Source organism: Lycorma delicatula, chromosome 1, assembly GCF_047948215.1.
Source record: "Lycorma delicatula isolate Av1 chromosome 1, ASM4794821v1, whole genome shotgun sequence".
NCBI lineage: Eukaryota > Metazoa > Arthropoda > Insecta > Hemiptera > Fulgoridae > Lycorma > Lycorma delicatula.
The window spans coordinates 250,011,211-250,036,184 of NC_134455.1; the positions used below are offsets into that span (position 1 = coordinate 250,011,211).

The 24,974-nt window shown below is 31.7% G+C and overlaps 1 protein-coding gene across 1 annotated transcript in view; it reads right to left on the reverse strand.

Moving 5' to 3' along the window:
* Nucleotides 1-24,974, reverse strand: part of LOC142318278 (transmembrane protein 181) — a 55,672-nt gene that overhangs the window by 18,705 nt on the left and 11,993 nt on the right. Inside the window, exons 5-9 of the mRNA XM_075354845.1 lie at nucleotides 20,933-21,035; nucleotides 14,375-14,528; nucleotides 13,057-13,137; nucleotides 5,889-5,988; nucleotides 817-944 (exon numbers count right to left, since the gene is read on the reverse strand). Of these exons, the coding sequence (XP_075210960.1) occupies nucleotides 817-944; nucleotides 5,889-5,988; nucleotides 13,057-13,137; nucleotides 14,375-14,528; nucleotides 20,933-21,035 (566 nt within the window). The remainder of the gene's footprint in view (nucleotides 1-816; nucleotides 945-5,888; nucleotides 5,989-13,056; nucleotides 13,138-14,374; nucleotides 14,529-20,932; nucleotides 21,036-24,974) is intronic.

Genomic DNA, 24,974 nt, shown 5'->3' on the forward strand with positions numbered 1-24,974 from the left:
TCCCCTGTTGTTTAACAGCACAATCAAACATGATTTTTATACCATTAAGAGTATTTTAGTGCAGGAGATCACCATCACAAAGGATTACAGAGCTTCATATTAATCATTTGCAGATAATTTTAACTCTATATCAAAATTTTAGTTTAATTACAACAAAGTTGTATTAATTATTAATTGTTAATTGCGATAAATGTAAATCTATTTAAAAGTACAACTTTTTAATGAGTAGTATTTGCAATCATCTTCAGTGAATGGTACTGTTTTATTTATTTACCAGGGTCAAATGTTATTGCTAGCTTTTTTTTATTATGCAGATATGACTTTATAGTTGAAAAATTTACCAGATTTTAATTATATCATTCATTTAGTACAGGTGTGTTTATAAGTATGACAGGTGTCATTGTGTGTTTATAAGTATTTCGTAGTGTTCATATGGATCACATTAATGCACTTTTAAATACACATAATTAGAAAATATCTTGCCTGCTTTAGAAATAGTACAATCTAGAAACTAAGTATTTTGTCATGATCATATTCTGCATTTTAGTTAAGATGAAAGTCTGTTGTGCTGTTTGGAAGTAATGACTACAAAAAGAGCAATATTTTTCATTCAGCCTCCAAATTTCTTTAATCAGAATCATATATTCATTTCAATGAGAGTTAAAATCAAGTTAACTGAAGGAACATTCAATACTTTTATACCCATCTTGAATATCATCCATACAATAGATAAAAAATATTTATGGTTTGTGACAATTAAGTTCAATAAGCTATAGATAAATTTAGTATGCATATGCTTGCCTCAGTTGTACATACCTGCCTTAAACCATGATAAATGCAGAGCCAAAACATTAGCAAAGCACAAAGAAATGACGCTTGAAATATAGCATCAATCATTCCTGGTAACCAAGAATTTACCAGAAATGTCATCGGGAAGATGGGATCTGAAAAAAATTTAGAAAACATGAAACAATAACTCTCTTTTTAACATACGAGGTGCGACAGTAAAGTAATGAGACTGATTTTTCTTTGCAAGATGTGGCAACCCTGCAGCTTGCGTAGGCACATCATCTTTGACCTTGGTCTATAAGCTACTTCTAGTCCAAGCGGCACATTGATGCAACTACTCAGTCGTGAGTTGTGCTGTAATAAGTGAACATGTGTTTGTGTCTCTCGTCATAGAAATGAAACCGCAAAATATTGCGCAACAGAATGCCATTTCTTTTTGCGTTAAATTGGGTGAAAACGTGACGACAACTTATGGTAAGCTTCAGAAGGCTTTTGGAGAGGAGGTTATGTCAAGAGCTCAAGTTTTTCAGTGGCATAAAATTTTTAGTGAAGGCAGAACAAATGTTGAAGATGAAGACCGCAGTGGACGACCATCAACCTCACGGACAGATGTCAACTTGACCAGGGTGCGTGAAATCGTACGATCTGATCGAAGATTATCCGTGAAAATGATTGCAGAAGAACTCAACATCAATCGAGAAACGGTTCGTCTAATATTAATTGAAGATCTTGGTATGAGAAAGATTTCAAAAAAAAGAAAGATCCAAAAATGGTCCCCAAAAATCTCACACAACAACAGCGAGAAACACGGAAAAATGTGACACCCGATCTGTTAGAGCAAACGGAAATCAATTCAGATTTGTTGAGCTGTGTTATCGCTGGTGATGAAGGTTGGTTTTTTCAATACGATCCAGAGACAAAACACCAAAGTTCGCAATGGTGCTCAAAGGGATCACCCAGACCAAAAAAAGCTCGCATGTCAAAGTCAAAAGTGAAATGCATGCTTGTGTGCTTCTTCGATTCCAAGGGAATTGTTCATAAAGAGTAGGTGCCTCCTGGACAAACAGTTAACCAATATTTCTATGAAGAAATTTTAGAAATACTTCGTAAACGAGTTCTTTGTGTCCGGGCCAACATTGCTGATAATTGGATTCTGCATCACGATAATGCGCCATCCCATACTGCCCTGTCAGTACAGCAATTTTTAACCTCAAAACAAATTTCAGTACTACCACAGCCACCTTATTCGCCAGATATCGCTCCGTGCGACTTTTTTCTATTTCCAAGAGTCAAAATGGTGGTCAAGGGACACCATTTTCAAACAACACAAGATGTCCAAAAAGCTGTGACGAGGGTCTTGGAGGATATTATAGAAGATGAGTTCCAGAAATGTTACCATCAATGGCAGAAGCGCTGGAATAAGTGTGTGCAATCACAGAGGAACTACTTTGAAGGAGACAATACTAAACATGACTAAAATGGTAAGTAACATCTTTTTTCATATCAGTCTCATTACTTTATTGTCGCACCTCGTATATCTATTTTTTTTTAAACACAGTTTTACAAGTAGAAACATTTGTTTTCCCAGTTAAAGAAGTAATTATTGTTTTTTATAGTCTTAAAAAAGTGTTATAAATTTTCAACATGCTTTTCACTGTTTCTTTTAACTATTAATTGTTGAATATTCCTTTTACTTTTTGTGATATTTTTGTCAATAATATTGGGGTCTTAGAGCTATGATTAAATTACAATACTTGTAAGTAATGTTTCATAATTATTTTTGTATTAATTAATTATAATACCAATAATAACTGTTTGATCATTAAGCACTTCACGTCTGGTGTTGTATTCAGTCACCTACTCAAAATGGTCGACTCAAAATAAGATTGCAGTCACCAGCAAATAATCTTTTAATTGATATTTGGTTTAAATAAAATATTCTTTCATTTATCAGGTGGATGTAAAAGTGAAAATAGTTTTATAATATATTTACAACCAAAACAAACTTTTAGTGTTCCACAAGTGATTAAACAATTATTTTTGTAGGAAAAAAGTATGTTTAAGGAACAATATTGGATAAGATTATTCTTTCAAATTATGTACGGTTGAATTTGTGGATAAAACTTTTGGAATCAGATGTCAGATTTTTATAAAGTAGACATAAAATTACCCTGTTTAATTTTAATTGAACAGTTTCTTTATTGCCTTTAAAAGTTTTCCAGAAATTTTATTTGAAATGTTTTTTAAGTAAATGAAAAACAACAGCCTGTTAAAGCTCTGATTCTAAAGCTTTACAAGTGAACAATTGAGACACACACACTGACTTTCTCTTTCTTTCTCTCTCTCTCCTCTCTTCATCATTGCAATATACAATAATTATATTGTAAAAAAGTGTCTTTTATTTTATTTTTACACAACTGCAAATTAGTTTATGAATCCTCCTTGAATCAAAAAATTAATTTTTTAAGATTTAAACTACTAAATTTTCAACATGAAAAATAGAAAATATACCTTTTACTTTGTTATTCTTAAAGTTTATTCATATGAAACTCAATGAGTTAATTTTTTTAAGTAAAATTAAAAAAAAAATATTTTGTGATGCACAACTTTCCTTGAAAGGTTTTAGAAGAGGTTTTGGGTTTTTTGTCGACAGTTTTGAAAGAGCTTCATTTTTTTATTAGTCCTTTTTTCTGTATTACCACATTATTTTGTATTCTATACTCTTTATTTTATCTTTTAAGTTGGAAATTATGAGTTTTAATCTTTGTTATCATTAACTTTTTTGCCAATGTTCAATAGTTTTTCTACCAAATAATTTTTTCCTAGTAATCATTCTCTATTTTTGTTACATGGTATATACAGTTTTTTTTTAACTCAAATGTAACCAAAATTCTCACTTACCTTGCAAAGTTCAATTGTTATATTAACATTCTTTTATCTTTTTCATACAAATTGCCAAGATGTGTCTTTTCATAATTTTACTTGTTTTTTTATTACATGTTCCAATCATTTTAATGGTATTAAGTTCACAATATATTTGCCTTATTTAATTTCTTAAAACTGGTTTATGTCTAAGAAAACATTCCACTTCTGTAGTCATTTAATTATCTATGACTTTTTACCATGAAATTGTGATTTTCTGGATTTCTTTCTAAAACAACTTTATGCATTTCATTTTTTTTTTTTTAATTAGTATTTGTTCAGAGATTTATGCAAGTAAGTATTTTCAGAGTATTTTTGAAGAAACTTTTGTTTTATTGTGCTGTAGTATAATGTACTAGATAAAAGCAAGTTTTTGTTATGGAATGTCTTCTAATACATTATTATCGTGTAAGAGAGAAAGAGCCTAGTGTTGTCACAGGTATCAAATTTCAGTCCACTGACATTTGACAACATTGTGCCAGATTCTCTTCCATCAGTTTATATAGCAATATTAAATAAAAAAAATATAATAACAATTCTCATTTTAATTCAATTTAATTTATAACACTAAGTTTGTTATGAAGTTACCAGTGTCACACATCTACAGACTGAAAATGCAGAGAAATCACACCTGTATAATAAATGTAAAAGATGGAAATCTGTAAAAGTTAAGCTGTAATAAGTTAAGCTTGTCATTATTTATCACCATGATTTAAATGTATCCATTTAAATCATGGTGATAAATATTGCATCAAAATTTAAAGTAATCTGGTTGTGAACTTTACAAGATATAATCAGCTGCAGTCAGGCCTTCAGAATCACACCTCTAAAAATAGCCTTTCTTAGATTTAAAAACCTTCCAAATCAATTGAGTGAAAAATGTATAAAGTCTTTAAACATAAAATTGAACAGGTGAGAATTTTCAGAAATTCATTTCTCAATATTTAGTCTCTGACTTAGCCACATATAATGTAATAGATAAAAATTTAAAAAAATGTATGTATAAAGAACTGAAAAAATTGTGTAAAAATAGTTTTATGTGTTTAGGTATTCTAGATTCCTTAAAATAATAGTGTTTGAAATACCATTTGTATGAATTTATTGAGCAACAATCAAAAACAACCTACAAAGGCGTGTTGTTTATGAATTTGATCAATTGTTTAATGAGACTGTTTTTCCTTGACTCAGTAGTTAAGCAACACATTAAGATGTATGGTTAACTACAGAGTATCTGGGCTAAAGGTATCCAAAAGTATAAATATAGCCCATAATGTAGTATAAAGTATTATTAATATAAGCTGTTGCTTATATTAATAGAACCAGTTAATATAATCTAATTTCTCCTTTTTTTGTAAACACAGCAACTTACCAAGTTTTAACGTAGTTAGTAAAATTCAATGTTGTACACCTTTTGTAGCTCGGCAGACATCTAGATGGTAATCTAACCCTTGCCAAATGTTTAGGAGCATCTGCAACGTTATTAGACCAAAAGCTTCAATAATTCTCTCTCTTAAATTGCCCAAATCTTGAACTTTTCTTTGATAGACACAACTTTTAATAAATCCCCAAGCAAAAAAATCCAAAGGAGTGATATCTGGAGGCCTAGGAATCCATGCAGTTGGACCTCCTTATTTGATCTGTGGAAAGTGCTGTTCAAGAACATGGTAACAGCTCGTATCCCAGTGACAAGTAGACTTGGATGTAGGAGAGAGTCGATATTCTGTTCAGTTTGAACACACCATTGAACACACATAATTGAAAGTCTGCTAACCAAAGCACGCACTGAACCTTCTGTTGTGGGGTCCACATCTTGACTGACTACTACTGAATACAATTGTACTGTTAGTTGGCCTCCCTGCACATGTGTATTCTGCTTACCTTGAGAGTATACAGAACATATCTTACAGATATTTCTTTTTACGAATGAGCCTACATTTAAGAAATTAAGACAGGTTTTCTAAATATAGGCCATTACTTTTGGACACCTTTAGCCAAGACATTCTGTACTTAATCAATAAGCCTAACTTCAAATTTCACAGTCAAAGAATATATGTCAGTAATAAGCAAATCACATTGTTATTATATAATCTCTTATGAAAAAATTGTTTACTTTCACATCTGTACATATATATTTTAACATAAAACTGAAAAATTTAATTTAAAATCATAATACAAACCATTATAAAGAAGTAATAGTGGTAGTAAAACAGACATCCATTTCTGCTCTATTGACCAGTCAAATATTGCAAACTTTCTCAAGCTATGAGCAAACCAACACTGAAACAAAAACAAATGCATTACTTATTTAGTAATTATTTAAAATTAGTGAAAGTTACTACTCTTAAGATGTACATTAAAAGTAATTACTATTTTATACTTATAAATAACTATTTTTAAACTCTTCCCAAAATGTAAATTATTAAAATAAAAATTTATGAAATTATCACTCTGCCTATTATTGTTTACTAATTTATGACTAAGGACATAAATACATATTAAGTGTGGGTCTCTGGAGCTGAGTACTATAAAATCAAAACTCACAATTTACATTTTTTTACATTTTGGGTTATAATTTTCAGTCCTGTATTTAATTTAATAGACTATCATTGAAATAATAATTAGGTCGGCAACACAGATCAAATTACTGTCAGCTATTTGTGAAGTTTCTGTCAGGGTACTTTTTTCTGTTATAACCTATTAAGAAGCGTTTTGTTTTTACCGGTAGATAATTCATATTATTAAGTTTCTAAAATGAATGATTTGGTTCCACCTGTAACTATGGAGAATACTAGAAAAAGGAAAAGAAATGAAGAGTTTTGGAGAAAAAATCTTTTGCAGAGAGAAAGAGAGAGAGAGAGATACAAACTAGCTTCTTTGCCTAATTTTCCAACGTGTGGTCATGTAAGTGGAGCCTTCTTATGTCTAACCTCATTAATGAGTAATATAAAAGACTTTCATTATACATTTTATCTAAAAAAGGAAAAGATATACCAAGATAATTTTATTCTAAAACACATACAAGTGAACAAAATTAAACAACGTCGCACTTGGTGTATTTGATTCAAAAACCTGGCAAAAGTCTATTTCACAGAATTACCCTTATCATAATACCTGAGATACTTGAATAGATGGTAAACTAAGAGCCGACACTTTTTCTTACCCCCGCTACCCCATTTCGTAGCGCTCTCAGTTGGAATTCGATCGTTACTCATTGTATAAGTAACAGCGTTTATATCTGTTCTCGGCGTTTGTTGCGATAGCAAATATATCAAAATGATTTTTAAGTTTTAACCAGTAATTGAATATGGATGTATCAGAGGCAGGTATGTGCAATGCATTTTACAAATTTTGTTAGTGGTATATCATAATGTATTATGAAAGATATAATTTTAAAAATACTAGTTTTTAATATTTTTGTGTGACCTTTACTTTTTAAACTTTGAGGTTTTGTTATACTTCTGGATATGTCATGTTCATGATTTATATCTCATGATGTAGAAACAGATATTCTTTAATCATCCTACTTAAAAATGTTTCCAACTTTCAAAGTAATTGCTCTAACTAGTACATACTCAGCAAAAAAAAAAAATTATAGCACGTAACCTTTTCCTTTGCAAGTCCCTCCGGATTCAAAATTATGACTCTGAAACTTTTCTACGAGGGCTAACGTTACGCTATGAGGATAAGATGGATGCTTCAATGTGATAAAAGATTTAACACAATCTCCAACAACGTGCGCAAAAAAATTTAATAAATCATTCATTGAAATTTTAAAAAAGAAGGAACAAAAGCAGCGATTAACATTGTTAAAAGCATTGTTTGTATTCGTTGAAGCGGGATCATCAAGGAAACAGTGTGTAATTAGGAGCTCCAATAAAAAACTCTATCCATGCTATACAGCTCTACAAAAGGCCAAAAAAAATGTTATTCTGTGCAAGAATCATTTAGAATTACAGATACTTGTGTTGAAGTTAATCTCCAAGATCTTATAAATGACATTGCTTCGCGGCTTTTGTTCTATTCGAATAAAGTTGTTCAGCATTTGAATGTTGAAGAAAGGACCACATCAACTTAAGTGTACAAGTGGGGATGTGACGAGTCCCAGCAAGCAATATTTAAGCAAAAATTTAAAAATAATTCAGATTCAGATGCCAACATTTGTCAAAGTTCATTTGTACCATTGCAATTGTCTTGTAGTTGTCTTTGTAAGAAAATAAGATAATACGGCACAATCCATTCATTGCCTTCATCTTCATGATTTTGCAGACTAATTCGAATAAGATTTGTAAAAGAAACAACAGATATCATGAAAGAAAAAATTAGTTATGTAGAAAATAAAATAAGTTCATTGGAAGCAACTCAAATCACACTAACAAACAAAACATTTTGGGTTAAACATCTCATGATGACAATGGTTGACACTAAAGTATGCAATGCCAAGACAAACACTAAATCAACGATGAAATGCTACATCTATGGAGCTGTGTCCAAGGATTTTATCGATTTAACAATGACAAAGCAGATAAATGAAGATTCTTTGAAATTCAGCTTATCAATACTGCATGCCAGATTAAGTTTGTTTGAAGGATTGCTTCATCTTACATATAAATTGCCAGTAAAGAAATGGCAAATAAGAACTCATAATAAGATAAGCAAATCATTAAAAAAAATTTAGATACAAGAGGAATTTAAAACACAATAGAATTTAATAGTAGATGTTCCAAAAGCAGATTTGAAAATATGGAAACACGAGTAGAACACGAGATGTTCTACTACATGTACTACTACTAATGTACTACTACTAAGTACTACTACTAAGAGATGTACTACTACTAAGTAAAACACGAGATGGAAACACGAGTAGAAGATTTTTTATGGATTGTGAGCTATCAGCGGCAATAACTGGCGTAGATTATAGACTATATCGACAAAAAGTAATTTTAGGGGCTTTATCCAGTGGCCATAAAATAGACACTGATAAATTCAAAGTCTTTTGTTTAGACAAAATTGTTTAAAAACTGGCGAAATTGTACGTGGAATTATATTCATGGCATCAAATGACACCTACTCTTGATAAAATATTAATTTATAGATTTATCGTCATTGAAAAGGCTTTATTATACTTAGGAATGATGTCAGAATAGGCTGCTGAAGCTCAAAGCACTTTCGTTCGTACCATCAAGATTTTGCTTGAAAGTTCTACAGAGAGTTCTGCAGTCTAGACGTTATAAATAGATTGTTGCTTAGCTTGGATCCTGTAATAACAGGCATGAGACCTACAATGAAAAAAATGAGAAAACTGTTGAAATGCTCAAAGAAACTGTCGAAATGCTTCTTCCTGCTGAAATAGGGGGTCAATTAGATCCATCTGATGATGAAGACCTTGCAGAAGGGGTACAAGAATCTTCAGATGAACCATGGATGTCATCATAGAATTAATGGCATTTTTTTGTTTGTTATTTAATATGTAATAAATTTAATTTATAATTAAAGTATCTATTTGATATTATTTTCAAACCTAGTGTGTTTTGCAACACTTTTTAACCAAGAAATAGTTAATTAGTCTGTCCAATGATGTTTTGTATCAAAAAATAATATTGGCCAGGTTTTTGAATCAAATACCTCTATGTGCGTCAGCCATCACATTCTGATAAAGCAATATGAAGAAAAAATTGTACATTGCAAATATTTTGTTCATCACCGTAAAAAGCAGCTTGTTTCTGTGTGCCTTTAAACTTTTGTTGATATTTAAAATGTGTCTAGGATTTAAAATTAATCATATAAGTAAACAGTATCATGACAATGGGTTTATTAAGAAAAAAGAGATGGTTTTAAAATGCAATGAATACAATGAACAAAATATAATGAAATGAATACAATGAATAAAAGGAAAGTGTTATGAAGTTTATTAATAAAGTAAATTACACTGGAACTCTCTTCTCTCAGGTAAATGAAACCATAAATATTAAACAGTGATCTCAGTATTAAAAAACTATGAAATATGTTGTAATGAACCTGACAACATTATGGTTAAAGACAATTTTTTCAGAATGATTTTTAATAGCCATTATAATTTGGGATTTGGTAGCCCACAAACTGATATTTGTTTTCAGTGTCTGGAATTTGATGAAAAAATAAAAACAGAAAAGGTTGAAGAATTAAAAAATAAATTAAAGACCAAAAGATTAGTTCACAAGAAAAGAGCTGATGCTTTTTTTGAGTTAAAAGAGATGAAAGCAATAATGTTCTAATTTTATCAACTGATTGTCAAAAAAAATCAGACGTTACTGAAACTTCCTGATCAATGTGTTTATTGCTGCCGTCAGATTTACTGGTATAACTTTACAATTGTTAAAGGGTCACAGCCATTCTAAACTCTCTCTCTTTATAATGTTGTGTCCACTGATCTCTATATAACTGAATAGGGGATCCCAAGTATTGGAATTAATGAAATTTGAAGCATAAATTTGTGCCACTAAATTAGTAGATAGAACTGATAGAACTAAATAAAATAAAACAGTGCATGCGCAAAGGTAAGTGTAAGAGTATGGATAAAACTATGTTTTAAATTTAAGCCAATGCAGTAGAAGTGTTTTGATTTTGTACTTTGAATAAAGTGATCTATTTTTATTGCATTAAAAAACAACTGATTGCGATTGTGAATACTTGTAAATTGAAATAATTTGTAAGTAAAAATCATGCAGAAGTGAGTGTTTTGTAAAACAAAAGATATTAAATTGGACAATGTATCTTTCTTTAAGTAAGTACAACGTAAGATTTGAGGTTACAACAATGTAAGAATCGCAAAATTTGCATAATTATTGTGAATTCATAATAAGTTGTTTTTCATAAATAATAAAAAAATATTGATTAAATATACACAGCATTCATAAAACTATTGTCCAATTTGGTTATCGGACCTGAGTAAAATAGGCATCCCTACCATCACGATTATAGTTGCGCAGGCATACAATGGTTTTATTTAGTTCCCAGCATCTCATTCTGTGGCACTGGAGTATGCTTCAATATTGAATACTTAATTGTATTTTATACCATAAGGATCCCCTATCCATTTATATAGAGATCAGTAGTTGTGTCGTACTGTTGGATCGAAAACCAATATGCCGAAGGTTCAAACACTATCGCATCATGCTTATTTGATGCTCTTCAAACACAAACTATGTCTACTTTGGTTGTACACAAAAGCTCCTGAACACATTAATAAGGTAGAAATTGTTTATCCTGTCACTAGGAACAACTACATTCCTCCAGTTAGGGTATTCAGTGACATTGAAGAAGAGGTACGTTCTAAAGAAACCATAATTTCTCCTGATAATATACTAGATATAATTGGAATTATTCTAAAATGAAACTAGAGACTATAAAGTTTATAACTTTAAAAAATGCCATGAAACGTAATAAAAAATACTTTGTCGTAGCATTTTCAGATTTCACAGATAAAAAGAGTATACGTCAAGAAAACCAACCAGTCTGTCAGTAAAAGGAGAACTACAAAATAAAACTGACATCGGTAAATTCAAGCCAATGTTCATTGGGAAAAAACTCCTCTTGACTTGGTCCTTTTTGAAGTGACTGAGGAAAAATAATATTAGTGCCTAAAATAGTGTTAATGAAGAAAAGAAGATGGATATTACTAAACTGCTAAATAATCACTTCAGTACTGATTGGTGTCGAAAGGATGAATTATTTTTTTATTCAAGGATTGTTTAGAGTACATTACAATATTAATAATGAAGGTGAAGAAAATATTTGCAAACTTTGTGAAGAACTACTCTCAATTTTAAAATGAAATGAAAATGCTAATTTATTATTACATTTTTATTTATTTTTGATATTTAATTTTTTTGATAATTCAGTTCATAACAATTCTATTTGACTTAAGTTGTATACTAATTAAATTGTGTTTAATTAACATTGATTTTGATGATTAGCTGTTTAGGAACTTTAGAGCCAACTTTGTAAAATTGTATTTAAGTAACATGTTTTTTTGTAAAAACAGTTTAATAAAATCCATAATATTAAAATTTTTAATACAATTTATTTTTTATAATTGCTGTCACATCTCTTTATACTGTAATCATGTGATTGATTTAAAATATTACATTATTCATTACTGCATTCATTTAAAAAAAATATTTGCAGTATGGTGCAAGATTAGAATCAAAACTCACACTGTCCACAACTGAGAGTCAAAAATCACATTATCCAAATTTAAATTGTCAAAAATTTTTGTTTAACTACTTCAAATATTTTGTATTTCTATTGTTTTTTTAGACTATATGAAACAAATATCAGTCATTCAGATTGTATATAGATATTCAGATCACTCTCATTTTTTGCGATTTACCAAAGATCATGTTTTGGGAGATTGTGAGTTTTGATTCTATAGGATTCAGTTATGAAATTGCATCAAAGTCATGAATCACATCCAAAGAATCCAAATTGATCCTTTGGACCTATAATATTTTTTTTTTTTTTTGTGTATAGATACATCATTTATAAAAATGGTAAAGATCAAAAGTGAAAGTCAAAATTAAAATGATATTTTATTACACATGTATTAGGTTATTAACATAAAACATATATCTAATGTGATCCATCTTAAACTGAAATTTGAGAATGCTTATGTTGAGACAGTTATACTTTAATAACCACTACTTAAGCATAACTGTTTAATATTCTCTTTCATGTACACCTTAGCAGCTTAAGTAAGGTCTCTGGAATTTGATTTCCAATTGAACTACTTTTAATCATTATCCCTACATGAAGAAAGTTAATTCAGATATTGTTCGATCATTCTCTGTCACAAAAAATAAGTATATGAGTAACCAGGGATTCAGTGAAAGAAATACAACTTATTTGCATTTCTACGCTGAATTTTCTGACACATTATTATGAACACAGTTTTACTTTACTACCATTTTTATAAAACATCAAACTAAAACACACCAAATGAAAACAAAAGATATAAGATTATTATAAAATAAATGAGTCTGTAAAAAACTATACCCTAATATACACTAATAAAAAGGTAATAAACATTAATGATGTAAAAAAACAGTACTTAGCTGTGCAAATTACAGGTGTACATACACCAACATTTATATTGGAACACAAAAAATTATGAAAACCTACAAAATTTAAAAAAATGATATAAATGAGCTTAAGCTGTGTAAAAAAAATCCTTTATTTCTCAGGTTATAAAAGTAATACAAATATTTTGTTATTAAAACATTACTTACAGACTTTTTTCTGTAATTTAAAAATATGAGAAAATAGGAACATAAAAGTTTTACATACTAACACTAAACTACAACTACTTACAGTCACAATGAATGTTGACAGAAGAAAAATGAAACGAAACCATATTTCTATTTGAGTGAAACCTGGGTTGTAACTCTTGAACTGGAAAAAAAATTAAACCTGAAGAAAACTAAATAATTTGAAAAAGTTTTACAATAAAATTTCATTGATTCATAAGTTATTAAAGAATTAAAATATAAATTAACAGATTTTAATTAAATACTTAATGCAGCTTCATATTTAAAAAAAAGAAAGAAACAACATTTATGAATAAACAAGTGGTATTCAACTTACATTATTGAAAGCAATAAAGATAAAAATTAAACAAAGAAAAAATTATGAAATAAAAAGAGTTCAACAAATAGTTGAAACTCAGCTTGCATATAACACCAGCAATGAATACTAACATACTTGGGCTAATTAATTAATCCAACATTTAATTATAGGTGAAAATTTTACAAGAACATTCTTGTGCATCCGACAAAGAATTTGCCCATTTTGCTACAAAGGAAGCACACAAACATTAACTATTCCTTTTCTTTCTAATTAATCAGAGTGCAGCAAAGAAAATTATTATGATCCATTGACACTATAATCTGTATGGTAATTTTTTTTCTGTACTAATAACTAGGAAGTGACTTGATCATTTTATTTTTGATACTGTCAACAAATTAACTAATTAAGAAAAGAAAAAGACTTTTAATAATCCATAAATCCAATTTTTGTCACTTAAGTAATGAAATCCATGGATTAGATTGAGAAAGTCTATATTTTAGTTAATTTATCATTATTTACTTAACACAATTTTTTTATTCTCAACCTTACCACTTTCTGTAGGCTCAATATTTGTAAAGAAAAAACAGTTATTAAATTCAGTGTTTTATCATTAAAAAAAACGTTCCTCCCATGGTATTAAAATAAAATATAATTTAACCTTTACAATTAGGTGAATATGGATTTTTGTAGAAAACATCCAATTATTTTGAATACTGAAATAATTTTCATTAAAGTGACATATACAATTCTGGTTGTTTTCCAAGTATTATGAATATTGGGTTCCATAAACAGAATACGTTTATTATGTTATTATTTTGCACATTTTCTGATAGGATAGTTTAATTGCATTAAACTGGAATCTTTTTTATATCTGTGGTAATGTTTCATTATTTTATCTGGTCCAAATTACTTCATTATAGAATAATATGTTGAGAGAAACATTAGTCAGGAAATCACAAAAAAGCACTTCTTCAACACTAATCTGTTAAATTGTTCAAACAATGATTATTCAAAAAGATACACAAGTAAAACTTATATCATAACAATTACAAAAATAACTTACATAAAATGTGATTTCTCTGATGTGATATCGCTGATGGAAGCTCTCCAGTTCATAAAAAAATACGGTGAACACATAATGGTCATAATCTAGGAACCCCAAATGAGCTACAGTAAATTGTTCACACAGCTGGCGTTCACACTTTAGATGCCTTGTTCTGTACAATGAATAAAATATGTCTTAAAATGTAAAGGTAATAAGAAATAGCACTGCATTTTATATTATTTGAAAGCAGGCTCCTCAAGTCAGGACCCCTGCGTCTCAATAGTAGGTTAGATGATGAACCATATATATATAAATCTATATATATACGAGGTGCGACAATAAAGTAATGAGACTGATTTTTCTTTGCAAGTTGTGGCAACCCTGCAGCTTGCGTAGGCACACCATCTTTGACCTTGATCTATAAGCTACTTCTAGTCTAAGCGGCACATTGATGCAACTGCTCAGTCATGAGTTGTGCTGTAATAAGTGAACACATGTTTGTGTCTCTCATCACAGAAATGAAACCGCAAAATATTGCGCAACAGAATGCCATTTCTTTTTGCGTTAAATTGGGTGAAAATGCGACGAAAACTTATGGTAAGCTTCAGAAGGCTTTTGAAGAGGAGGTTATGTCAAGAGCTCAAGTTTTTCGGTGGCATAAAATTTTTAGTGAAGGCAGAACGAATGTTGAAGATGAAGACCGCAGTGGACGACCATCAACCTTACGGACAGATGTCAACTTGACCAGGGTGCGTGAAATCGTACGATCTGATCGAAGGTTATCCGTGAAAATGATTGCAGAAGAACTCAACATCAATCGAGAAACGGTTCGTCTAATATTAACTGAAGATCTTGGTATGAGAAAGATTTGTGCAAAAATGGTTCCCAAAAATCTCACACAACAGCGAGAAACACGGAAAAATGTGGCAGCCAATCTGTTAGAGCAAACGGAAATCAATGCAGATTTGTTGAGCCGTGATATCACTGGTGATGAAGGTTGGTTTTTTCAATACGATCCAGGGACAAATTGCCAAAGTTCGCAATGGTGCTCAAAAGGATCACCCAGACCAAAAAAAGCTCGCATGTCAAAGTCAAAAGTGAAATGCATACTTGTGTGCTTCTTCGATTCCAAGGGAATTGTTCATAAAGAGTGGGTGCCTCCTGGACAAACAGTTAACCAATATTTCTATAAAGAAATTTTAGAAAGACTTCGTAAATGAGTTCTTCATGTCCGTGCCAACATTGCTGATAATTGGATTCTGCATCACGATAATGCGCTATCCCATACTGCTCTGTCAGTACAGCAATTTTTAACCTCAAAACAAATTTCAGTACTACCACAGACACCTTATTCACCAGATATCGCTCCATGCGACTTTTTTCTATTTTCAAGACTCAAAATGGCGGTCAAGAGACACCATTTTCAAACTCGTATTTTGTGCTTTCATTTCTGTGATGAGAGACACAAGCACGTGTTCACTTATTACAACACAACTCACGACTGAGCAGTTGCATCAATGTGCCGCTTGGACTAGAAGTAGCTTATAGACCAAGGTCAAAGATTGTGTGCCTACGCAAGCTGCAGGGATGCCACATCTTGCAAAGAAAAAGCCTCATTACTTTATTGTCGCACCTCGTATATACATACACACACATTTTTTCCAATGTTAATATTTTAAAGACTCAGTTTCATTTCTCAAATTAAGTTTTATATAACTGATTAATTTACAAACATATAACATTTATTTTATTTTATAACTGTTATTTTATAACTTGAGTATTGCAACACTATTAAAAAAATCTGAAGTGGACACCACATACAACTATTAAATTATATATACATTTTTTTTTTTTAAATGAAATTTACATAACATTTTACTTCATTAATAACTTCTCTTATATTTTTTATTTTTTTTTATTTTTTATTATTGAATTATTTATTGTAAAGATTTTTTTTACAATCAGAGGTTAATAATTATTAAAAACAATACATTTAAGTTAAAAAAAAAAGAAGATGAAGTCAGATTTGAACCGATGTGCCTTCCCCTTGTCCGAATATTTCATTAATTAAAATTTTATTTGGCTTTAACTCTGGAACAAATGAAAATAAATACCACTTAAGAGCTTATTACTGCAGTTAATATAAAGTCAAAAATCCAATTTTTTTTGGATTTTGGGCTTTTTTGGACACGTTTGGTCCAATCAATTGCAATCAAAAGGGGAGGTGCATAACTAGATGTTACAACAGTCCTAAATTCAAAATTTCAACATCCTACGGCTGGGATGGTCAAAATGGATAATGTTTTATAAACAATGCCTTAAATAATTTAATTTATTAGAATAATAGGTTTTACTTACTTTTTAAATAAAAGGTCAATAAAAAGGGGTGTTGCATCATTGGGGACTGAATGACTGGGAGTTTGAAAACCAGTGTGCTAGACAACTGATATTCCTCATATTTTCTGGTTCAAATCAATCAATAAATCTCGACATTTTTCAGATAATTATGAACCATTGTGAAATATATTTTTTTTCTACTCCACATATGTACTCTATCAAAAACGTTTCTTGCAGAGTGACTTTTGCAATGCCTACACAAAAACTCAGGAAATTTTTATAAATTTCTACTGATTATTATGAAATAATTCTACCCTTAAAATGAGATATAGTTCACTTACTCATTTGTAAATCCTACAGGAGTATGTTTATTAAAAAAGACAATAAAATTACAACCTACTAGAAAAAGTTCAATCTGTATTCTCACTGATTTTAAAAATTAAGACAAAACTATGGAAAGGCAATTAATTGTCTAAAAGATAAAATAGTTTAACTGAAAAAAAATGTGAAATTTGGAAACAGCACAACAAAGAAAAGATTCAAAGATTTGCCTTTTGCTAGAAAGACAGATATCACCATAGCTGCAAAATATCACTGCAGCTCCAGGTATCACTACAACTGCAAAGGTTAGCTGAGTGCAAGCCTTCTTACTGGCCGCCGCAACAGTCCTTGCAATATTTAGAAATTCTTGATGTCTAAGAACCCTGCATAAATTTCATTATGATTGATGAGAATACACACACAATAATGTATGTTAATAACTATAGGGAGTATAGTACATATAGCTACAGCGCTTAAAATTTATTTACAGAATTACAGCACTGTAGAATATTATACAATCTGTCTTTGATTAAATCATGAGTATATCATCAAGTTCAATCATGAATACACTATTTTGGTGAGCAAACATGTAGGCTCCCCACAAATTGCATTCAACTGAATTGCATTATTATGATGCATTCATATCTGCAGCTGACAATATTTGGATTCAACCAACAAACAATTACTCTTAAAAGAATAGCAGATGGTCAATACTTATTTTTCTTAAGAAAACCAGTTGTACATGGAAATAATATTGAGATTTATCATGAAAGTCAATTAATCAGTGGACAGTAATCATGTCAGGTTTGTGGGTTAAAGCATAGAAAAGATTGAACCCCCATAGGGGCTGTGTAGTGGTATTCTGTGTAAAAAGGACATGAAATTTATTTCTGTAAACAAGGTTATGAAGAAACAGTTTAATACGTTATCATACGATCCATATAATTATATTGTGGCACAATATAATTATAAATATAAAAATCAAAGAAAAGTACCAGTGGCTATTCAAAGAAAGAAATTAGGGTTTAAATACTGTCCCAACTTTGAATAATGTTGGGAAATGGTCTCTTCTATTTGATATCTGCACATCAACTGTGCGTCAGATCGAAAAAAGGCAGGCAGATTTATTTTCTTTATTTATTGATCTGAATTAACTTACCATAACATTATTTTTATACCATACCCAAGTGAACCAACAAGTACATAAAATATAATTCTGTAGAAATTAACAATATCAAGCTATTTTTTTTCATCAAAATAAAAATAATAATGAAATTATTTGCATGTTTTACAGTTTATTTTTATATTACTGTATGAATGACACTTTATTTTTATGATTACTATAACTTTTTTTTCTGATAACGATGAGTCGGAGGAACCCCATTTACAGGCAACGTGTCAGACATGCTAACAGGTTCCGCAAGGTGTTATTAAGAGTGCGTATGTGTACCTGTGCCCTACCGATTAAACCTCCTGCCTCACCGGTTCTCGAGTCCCGGGATCAGTTTACAATTAAGCATGCTCAACCCCAACAGGTGCCTTTGAGCTCAGTGGTTCAGGAATCCCAGTGCGCCCTCACCGATGTCCATCTGCGCGCAAGCGCTGACGAACAACGTCTCAGTGTGGGCTGTCCTTGAATACATTCTGTATGTCCAGAGTATCACAGCCGGGATACTCCTGGACCTCTAGGTACCGCTAGCGGCACGTTCCGACACGTCCATAATATGCTCTGCAGCATCCAATGTTGATCGGGCCTTCCTGAAGCAGAACTGCATGTTGTTTAAACCGCTTTTTGCCTCTATCTCTTGCTGCAGCCGACTCACCAGAAGGCGCTCAAAAAGTATGCAAAAACTGATCACGAGACATAGTGGCCGGTAAGTTTTAGAAAGTCCAGTACCTCCAGGCTTCTTGATGAAAACAAACCTGGCAAGCTTCCATTCCTCTGGAATGAAATCATGAGTCAGCATGAATTTTATCATATCAAGGATCGATATTGGGGCAACCTCCACGACGATCCTCAGGCGGTATCCCATCGGGACCGTAACTCTTGCGTGGCCTATGTCCTTTCACTGCAGAAAAGAGTTCATGGAGCTCGAAGCATGGTTGGTCATCTGTGACAATATCAACCGAAGCGGGGTCGGCCGCTCTCAGAAATAGTGTCTCGACCAGACTGATGACCTATGCGGCGGTGAGAGTGAGGAGACGCTGTCCAAAGCGACGCATGACAATCTTAAACTGAAAATCAGGTTTTAGTTTGCAACACTGATTTTAAAGATTTTTGCCTTAGCGTTCCTCACACGTATGCGGAGTACTTCGTTATTGCCTCGTCAGAGCGATAGTACATCCGCGGCTTCTTCGACGGGCACCCGATCCTTCATGGACCGTAGAAGGTCAGTGTACATTTTTCCAGTTGACTTTACCATTACCGTCTTAGTTTCCATGTTTTCTGCCCTAGTGGAGATGGTGACTTTGCCTCTTGTCGCAGGATTACCCGCTTCAAAAGGTTAACCCAGATGGGTTTGTCGCTGCCTCGTGGCTTCCTAGGTATGCCAACAACCTCCTGGCCTCGTGGCACGGCTCCGTCTGCGTAGCCATCATTATCTTCCCTATAGGTGGGGACCGCTTACATAGTTCCCTAAAATCATACGTGAGCATAGTGAGATCCCTATCAAGCAGTTTTATCTCACGTTTCGTACTACGGTCAATGTAACTTTTTAAGGTCATCTGCCCGTACCTCCAGTCTGGCAATGAAGCTCAGGAGGTCTCCGCCAGTACGTTCCTTGTCGTCTGAGGAAGCTATCGGAGTGTGGTTAACTGCTATTAAAGTCCTCCTCGCAGTCGGAACAGCCATGAAAAAGCCAGTTTCTTCCGTCTCTACTAATAGGAAGGATGTAAAGCTGAAGACAGAACATCCCCTCCAAACCGGTGATCTCTCCAGCTTCTTGGTTGCCTGAAATGGATTCTCATTCATCCCGTGGCTATATGGATCAATTAAACGAGAAAGCAATAGTAAATTCTTTTTTGGGGCTCAAAACCCTGTATTTTGAACTCCACACAGCTATTTTTGAAGGGGTCCGGGGGCTAATTTTGGTGGATAAATAAAATGTATGTGTCCGAATCGTAGGTCAAAATTTTAGGGAGGGTCAAAATGAAGAGGGGTCCTGGATCGGTGTAGATACTGAAGGGGAATGTTGAATAAGGAAAGATGAGTGAGAAACAAAAGGATGAATTTCCCCCTTATAAGGAGTTTAGCATTTGGAATAAAATACTACCGGCTTACCGAAAATATTCGAAGTTGTAAACAACTGTCGACCTGCACAATCTTTTAAGAGTCCAATAAGATCGAAAATCGCAATAAGGTCGATCTAACAAAAATCAGTATAAAAAATAAGTCCGTGAACCAAAAAAATAAACCCAATCATATACCGTCGTCCGTTTCCAAAAATTCACAAAAAAAACCAACAAAACACAAAAAAAACGCGGAGCAAAGAAACTATACTTCCATACAGTAAGAGTTCTCCCGCTCAACTAATTACTGTTTGGGAACAGCCCAATTAAACAAGATAAATGTAAAAAATAGCTACCAATTTTTTTTATTACATTTTTTAATAGTTTAGTTTTGAATAATTTTTATTGTAAAATATTTATTAAATAAGATTTAAAAGAAATGCATATTTTTTTGTAAATTCATTTGTAAGTTATTTTTTTAAATGCCATCATAAAAGGAGGAAATTCTCAATTTGACCCTTTCTTTTAATAAATTTTCAATGTAAGCAAAAAATTTGTGGTTAAGGCAATTTAATTTTTATGACCTCCATCTGCAGATTCATATTTAGCCTGAAAAACTGTAACATAATAGTAAAAATAAATCCCTACTAAAGATGTAAAAAATCAAAATAAGTAGATTATTGCAATTACCTGTTATGGCCTTTATCAAACTGCAACACACTGACAAGCTTTTTGTCTAAAGTCAATCCATCGATCACCACACTCACATGAAAACTTTTATCAAAAATTTCATCTACAATCAAAAGTAAATAGTGCAGAAATTATCTTTCATTTTTAAATATATGTTTAAAACATATTTAAAATTATTATAATATCTCTTAATCATATTTTTAAAATTACTATTTATTTATTAATTGTTAGTGTTGATAACAACATAAACAGTTATTAATGTGTTAACAGTAATAGTAAATATTAGTAACAGTTAGAAATATGTAACAATAATGGTAATAATTATAGAGTTTAGTAATATCAATTAATTAGAATTATATTTTAAATTTTGATTATAATAGAACTTGTTCTATATTTAATGTAGACGATTGTTTCTTGTTAAAGAACATATCAACAAATTGATTATTGATGACAATTATTTCTTTACATTACTGCAACAGAATAATCAATTCAATGATGAAAACACTGAGGCAGACAATAATAAAAATTTAATTACGTGAAAATGAGATAAAAATTTAATGTAGCTGAATCCAACGAAGCATTAAATTGTGCAAACCTACATATACTCGTGAATCTAAAAATACTACAAATGGCATAATTAACTTGGATATTCATTTTATCTATGCTTGCAAATGAAAGAATGGGCATGAACTTAGATTGCAAACATTTCTCAATAAATTCTTGTAAAAAGTATAAGACGTACAAAAACCAGAGTTTGTTCTTTTCAACGTTAGTTTATAAAGAACTTATTTAAGCAGCAATAAACGCGACGTTTATATTTTCAAGGAAACCACAGGAAACACGTTTTTACGGCCTTTTTTTGTAACGCTATTTCCGGCCTCTAAAACTTGGACAAACAATTTTTGTAGAAGGTGCTTTAACAGTGTTAATATACGGGACCCCTTTCTTCCACTCATCGAGTTTCAGATCGTTTTGTCTAATATTTTCGCAAAGATGGGTCTTTAAAACAATTGCTATCTCCATATCCTCTTAGTGTCGAAATTATTTTTTCTTCATATTAATAAACAGTTTTAGAAGAGAAATTGAATAATAAGGTTGTTATTATTTCTGGAGAAAGGAACATGATATTTTTGTAGAAAATGGAGAAAGTAAATGAAAATATTTATGCAGCTCTCTAGACTTCATAGTCCAGTAATGAATGTTGAAAAATGGGTTGTAGATAGACTTTTGTGCATACTTTTTTTGACTTTTGGGATGTGTTCGTAAGTATTTTGAGATTAATATACCAAACGTCCTGGATCTGCCAGGGGAGCTAACTCCAGGGTATAGGAAAATGTGTCCCTTTTTTAATTTTTCGCTTATATCTCGATAATGGTTGGTTCTAGCAAAGATTTCACTATACAAAATTAATGTTGACAAAATTTTGCACAAAAATAGTCATACTTATTTTTTTCTTACTCCAAATCGCTTTCAAGTGATAAGCCGTTGAAAATTATTATTTAAAAAAAAATTAATGTTACACCACGTTTTTAGACATATAATGTCTTGTACTTTCTAAACCATTATATTTAGAGCAAAGGTGCTTAGGAACGAAGTTGTACAGAAAAGATTATCTCAAAATGGTTTATAGAAAAGTAAAATCCTCTCATTATATCAAAAGTTGTACCTTATTTGCAAAAAATCATAACAATATTTTCTATTTGTGAAAATCATAACCCATTTCGTGTAACTGAAGACTTAATTTCATTAGCAACCGGAGTTGTGGAGGATGATACTATCACATGCTACAAATCTGTTGCAGTAGACAAGGCAGCAATGCAGAAGAAGGTGGATATCCCGTCTTCAGAGGTCAGGCTGACAAGTCAAGAACGTACAACCCCTCTGAACAATGTGACAACATCTATGAAATACATGGTGACCCAGTCGTCGTTGATCTTTTGTTAATTTTTCATAGAATCTCTATAAGTCAACATAATGACCAAAACCTGAAGTAATATTTACAGTATGAGATGGCCTCATTTCCATTAGCCCTCTTTGACAAAGCATGAAAGAGGAAAAACAGCGGTTTTTTATAGCATATTAAAACCCACTGCAGACATCAACCTTCAAGATTTCGATATTGTTGATGGAGGCTTCCTACTTCACAGATTTATTTGGCCGAGAGGTTCTACAATTTCAACTGTTTGCAAAGCTAATACTGACTATATCTTCGAACGCTACAAAGGAAAGGAGTTGTGAGTTGTGTTCGATGGCTACTTCTCCTTTGCCAAAACTTCAAAAACAGCTAAACGATCAAATCTACTAGTCAGTCAACCATAAACTTTAATGATGATATCAAAATCACCGTCAAGTACGACCATTTCCCCTCCAATGATTCAGCAAATCCCGATTCATTTCATTACTGTCAGTACATGTTAACGTAGTTAAAAGTACAAAACACCACTGTCATTTTTAAGTGTAACATCTTTATTAATAAAAACTAAACATTTGTTACATTATAAATTTTTGTGGATTTTCAGACGTAGGCTAGTTTACGCAGACATAGACTGTTCTTGAACCTCTACCGCAATTGATTAAGTCTATAAATCTGCACAAGTACTCTCACTTTACCTTTTTCCTTTTCTACAGAAATATGATCTTCCTTTCCCCAAAAATAATGACAGCCTTATTATTCAATTGTTTTTGTAAAACTCTTCTTTTTTTTTGTCTTCAGTCATTTGACTGGTTTGATGAAGCTCTCCAAGATTCCCTATCTAGTTATTAATAAAACTCTTTATTAATGTGAAAAAAATAATTGCGATACTGCAACAGGATATGGAGGTAGCATTTTTTTTTTCGTAAGGGCCACATTTGAAATGATTTGTAGAAAAATGTAAGAAGAAATAGTGTAGAATGTTGTTGTATAGTTGTGTAAGGGTATATGTTGTAATTTGTGTTGTGTTCTTGGTGTAGTGTATGTTTATAGTGTAAAGTGTTACATATGGTGTAGTGTGTAGTGGGAAGAAAAGTTGCAGAGGCTAAGCCCCTATATAAAAAGTGGAGACACCAACCCCCAAAATTTTAAAGAATAAGACTCCCCATCGAGGGATAGTTTGATATGCTATTATATTTTAATGGTGAATTATAATGAAGAATGCCCTGAAATTTGCAAACAAACATTTTTGCATTACCAAACATTTGGTAATGATTGAGAAAATTTAGAGGAGATATTTGAAATGATGTCAGAAAATTGGAGGAAACTGGAAAGTTGGGATTTATAATAAATGGAAGGAATACTTATCCATTTCAGCTATGAATGAGTAGAAAAATTTATGGTTGAAGATGAAGGAGTAAAAAATAATAGTGGCTTTGTATAGTTATGACAGAAAATAAAGAAAGAACAACTAATAAAAGTAAACAAAAAGACTAATGGGATGGTCAACATTTAACAAATATATATTTAGATCTTGTATCGAAATGAAAAATAAAACAAAATTATTCAACATATGGATGTTGCCAATAATGTTATGATGGTTTTGAATCACAGACACTGCCAAAGAAAATAACACACAAAATCTCTGGGAAAGCATTGAGGTGAACTGTTTTCTAAATTGAGGCCAGTAAAAAAGGGCAGTAAAAATTGGCTTCACTAAAGGGGTTAGCACTGAGAATTGCATCTTAAATGCTCTTGCCGAGATGAAAAGTGCAGACTGTAAATATGTTTTGGCAATTTTTAAATAGACATAGAGGCAGCATTTCCTTCCATGTGTTGGAGTTCTGTCCTCTATGAGTTGGAACACCGCAATGTTACCGTAGCCCTGCAGGCCGTGGTACGTGACTATTTGTCTAACTGCATGGCTCTGCTTAAGGACATGCACCTAATTGTGGAAAACTCGGTTACCATGGGAAGCCCGCAGGGTTCTGTTCTTGGTCCTCTACTGTGGAACCTGGTATTTGACGGGTTTCTGGAATTGACATTTCCAGAAGAGGTCATGACCCAGGCTTTTGCCGATGACTGTCTCCTTTTAGTTCGTAGTAATAGAACTACAACTAGAAGGCGCAG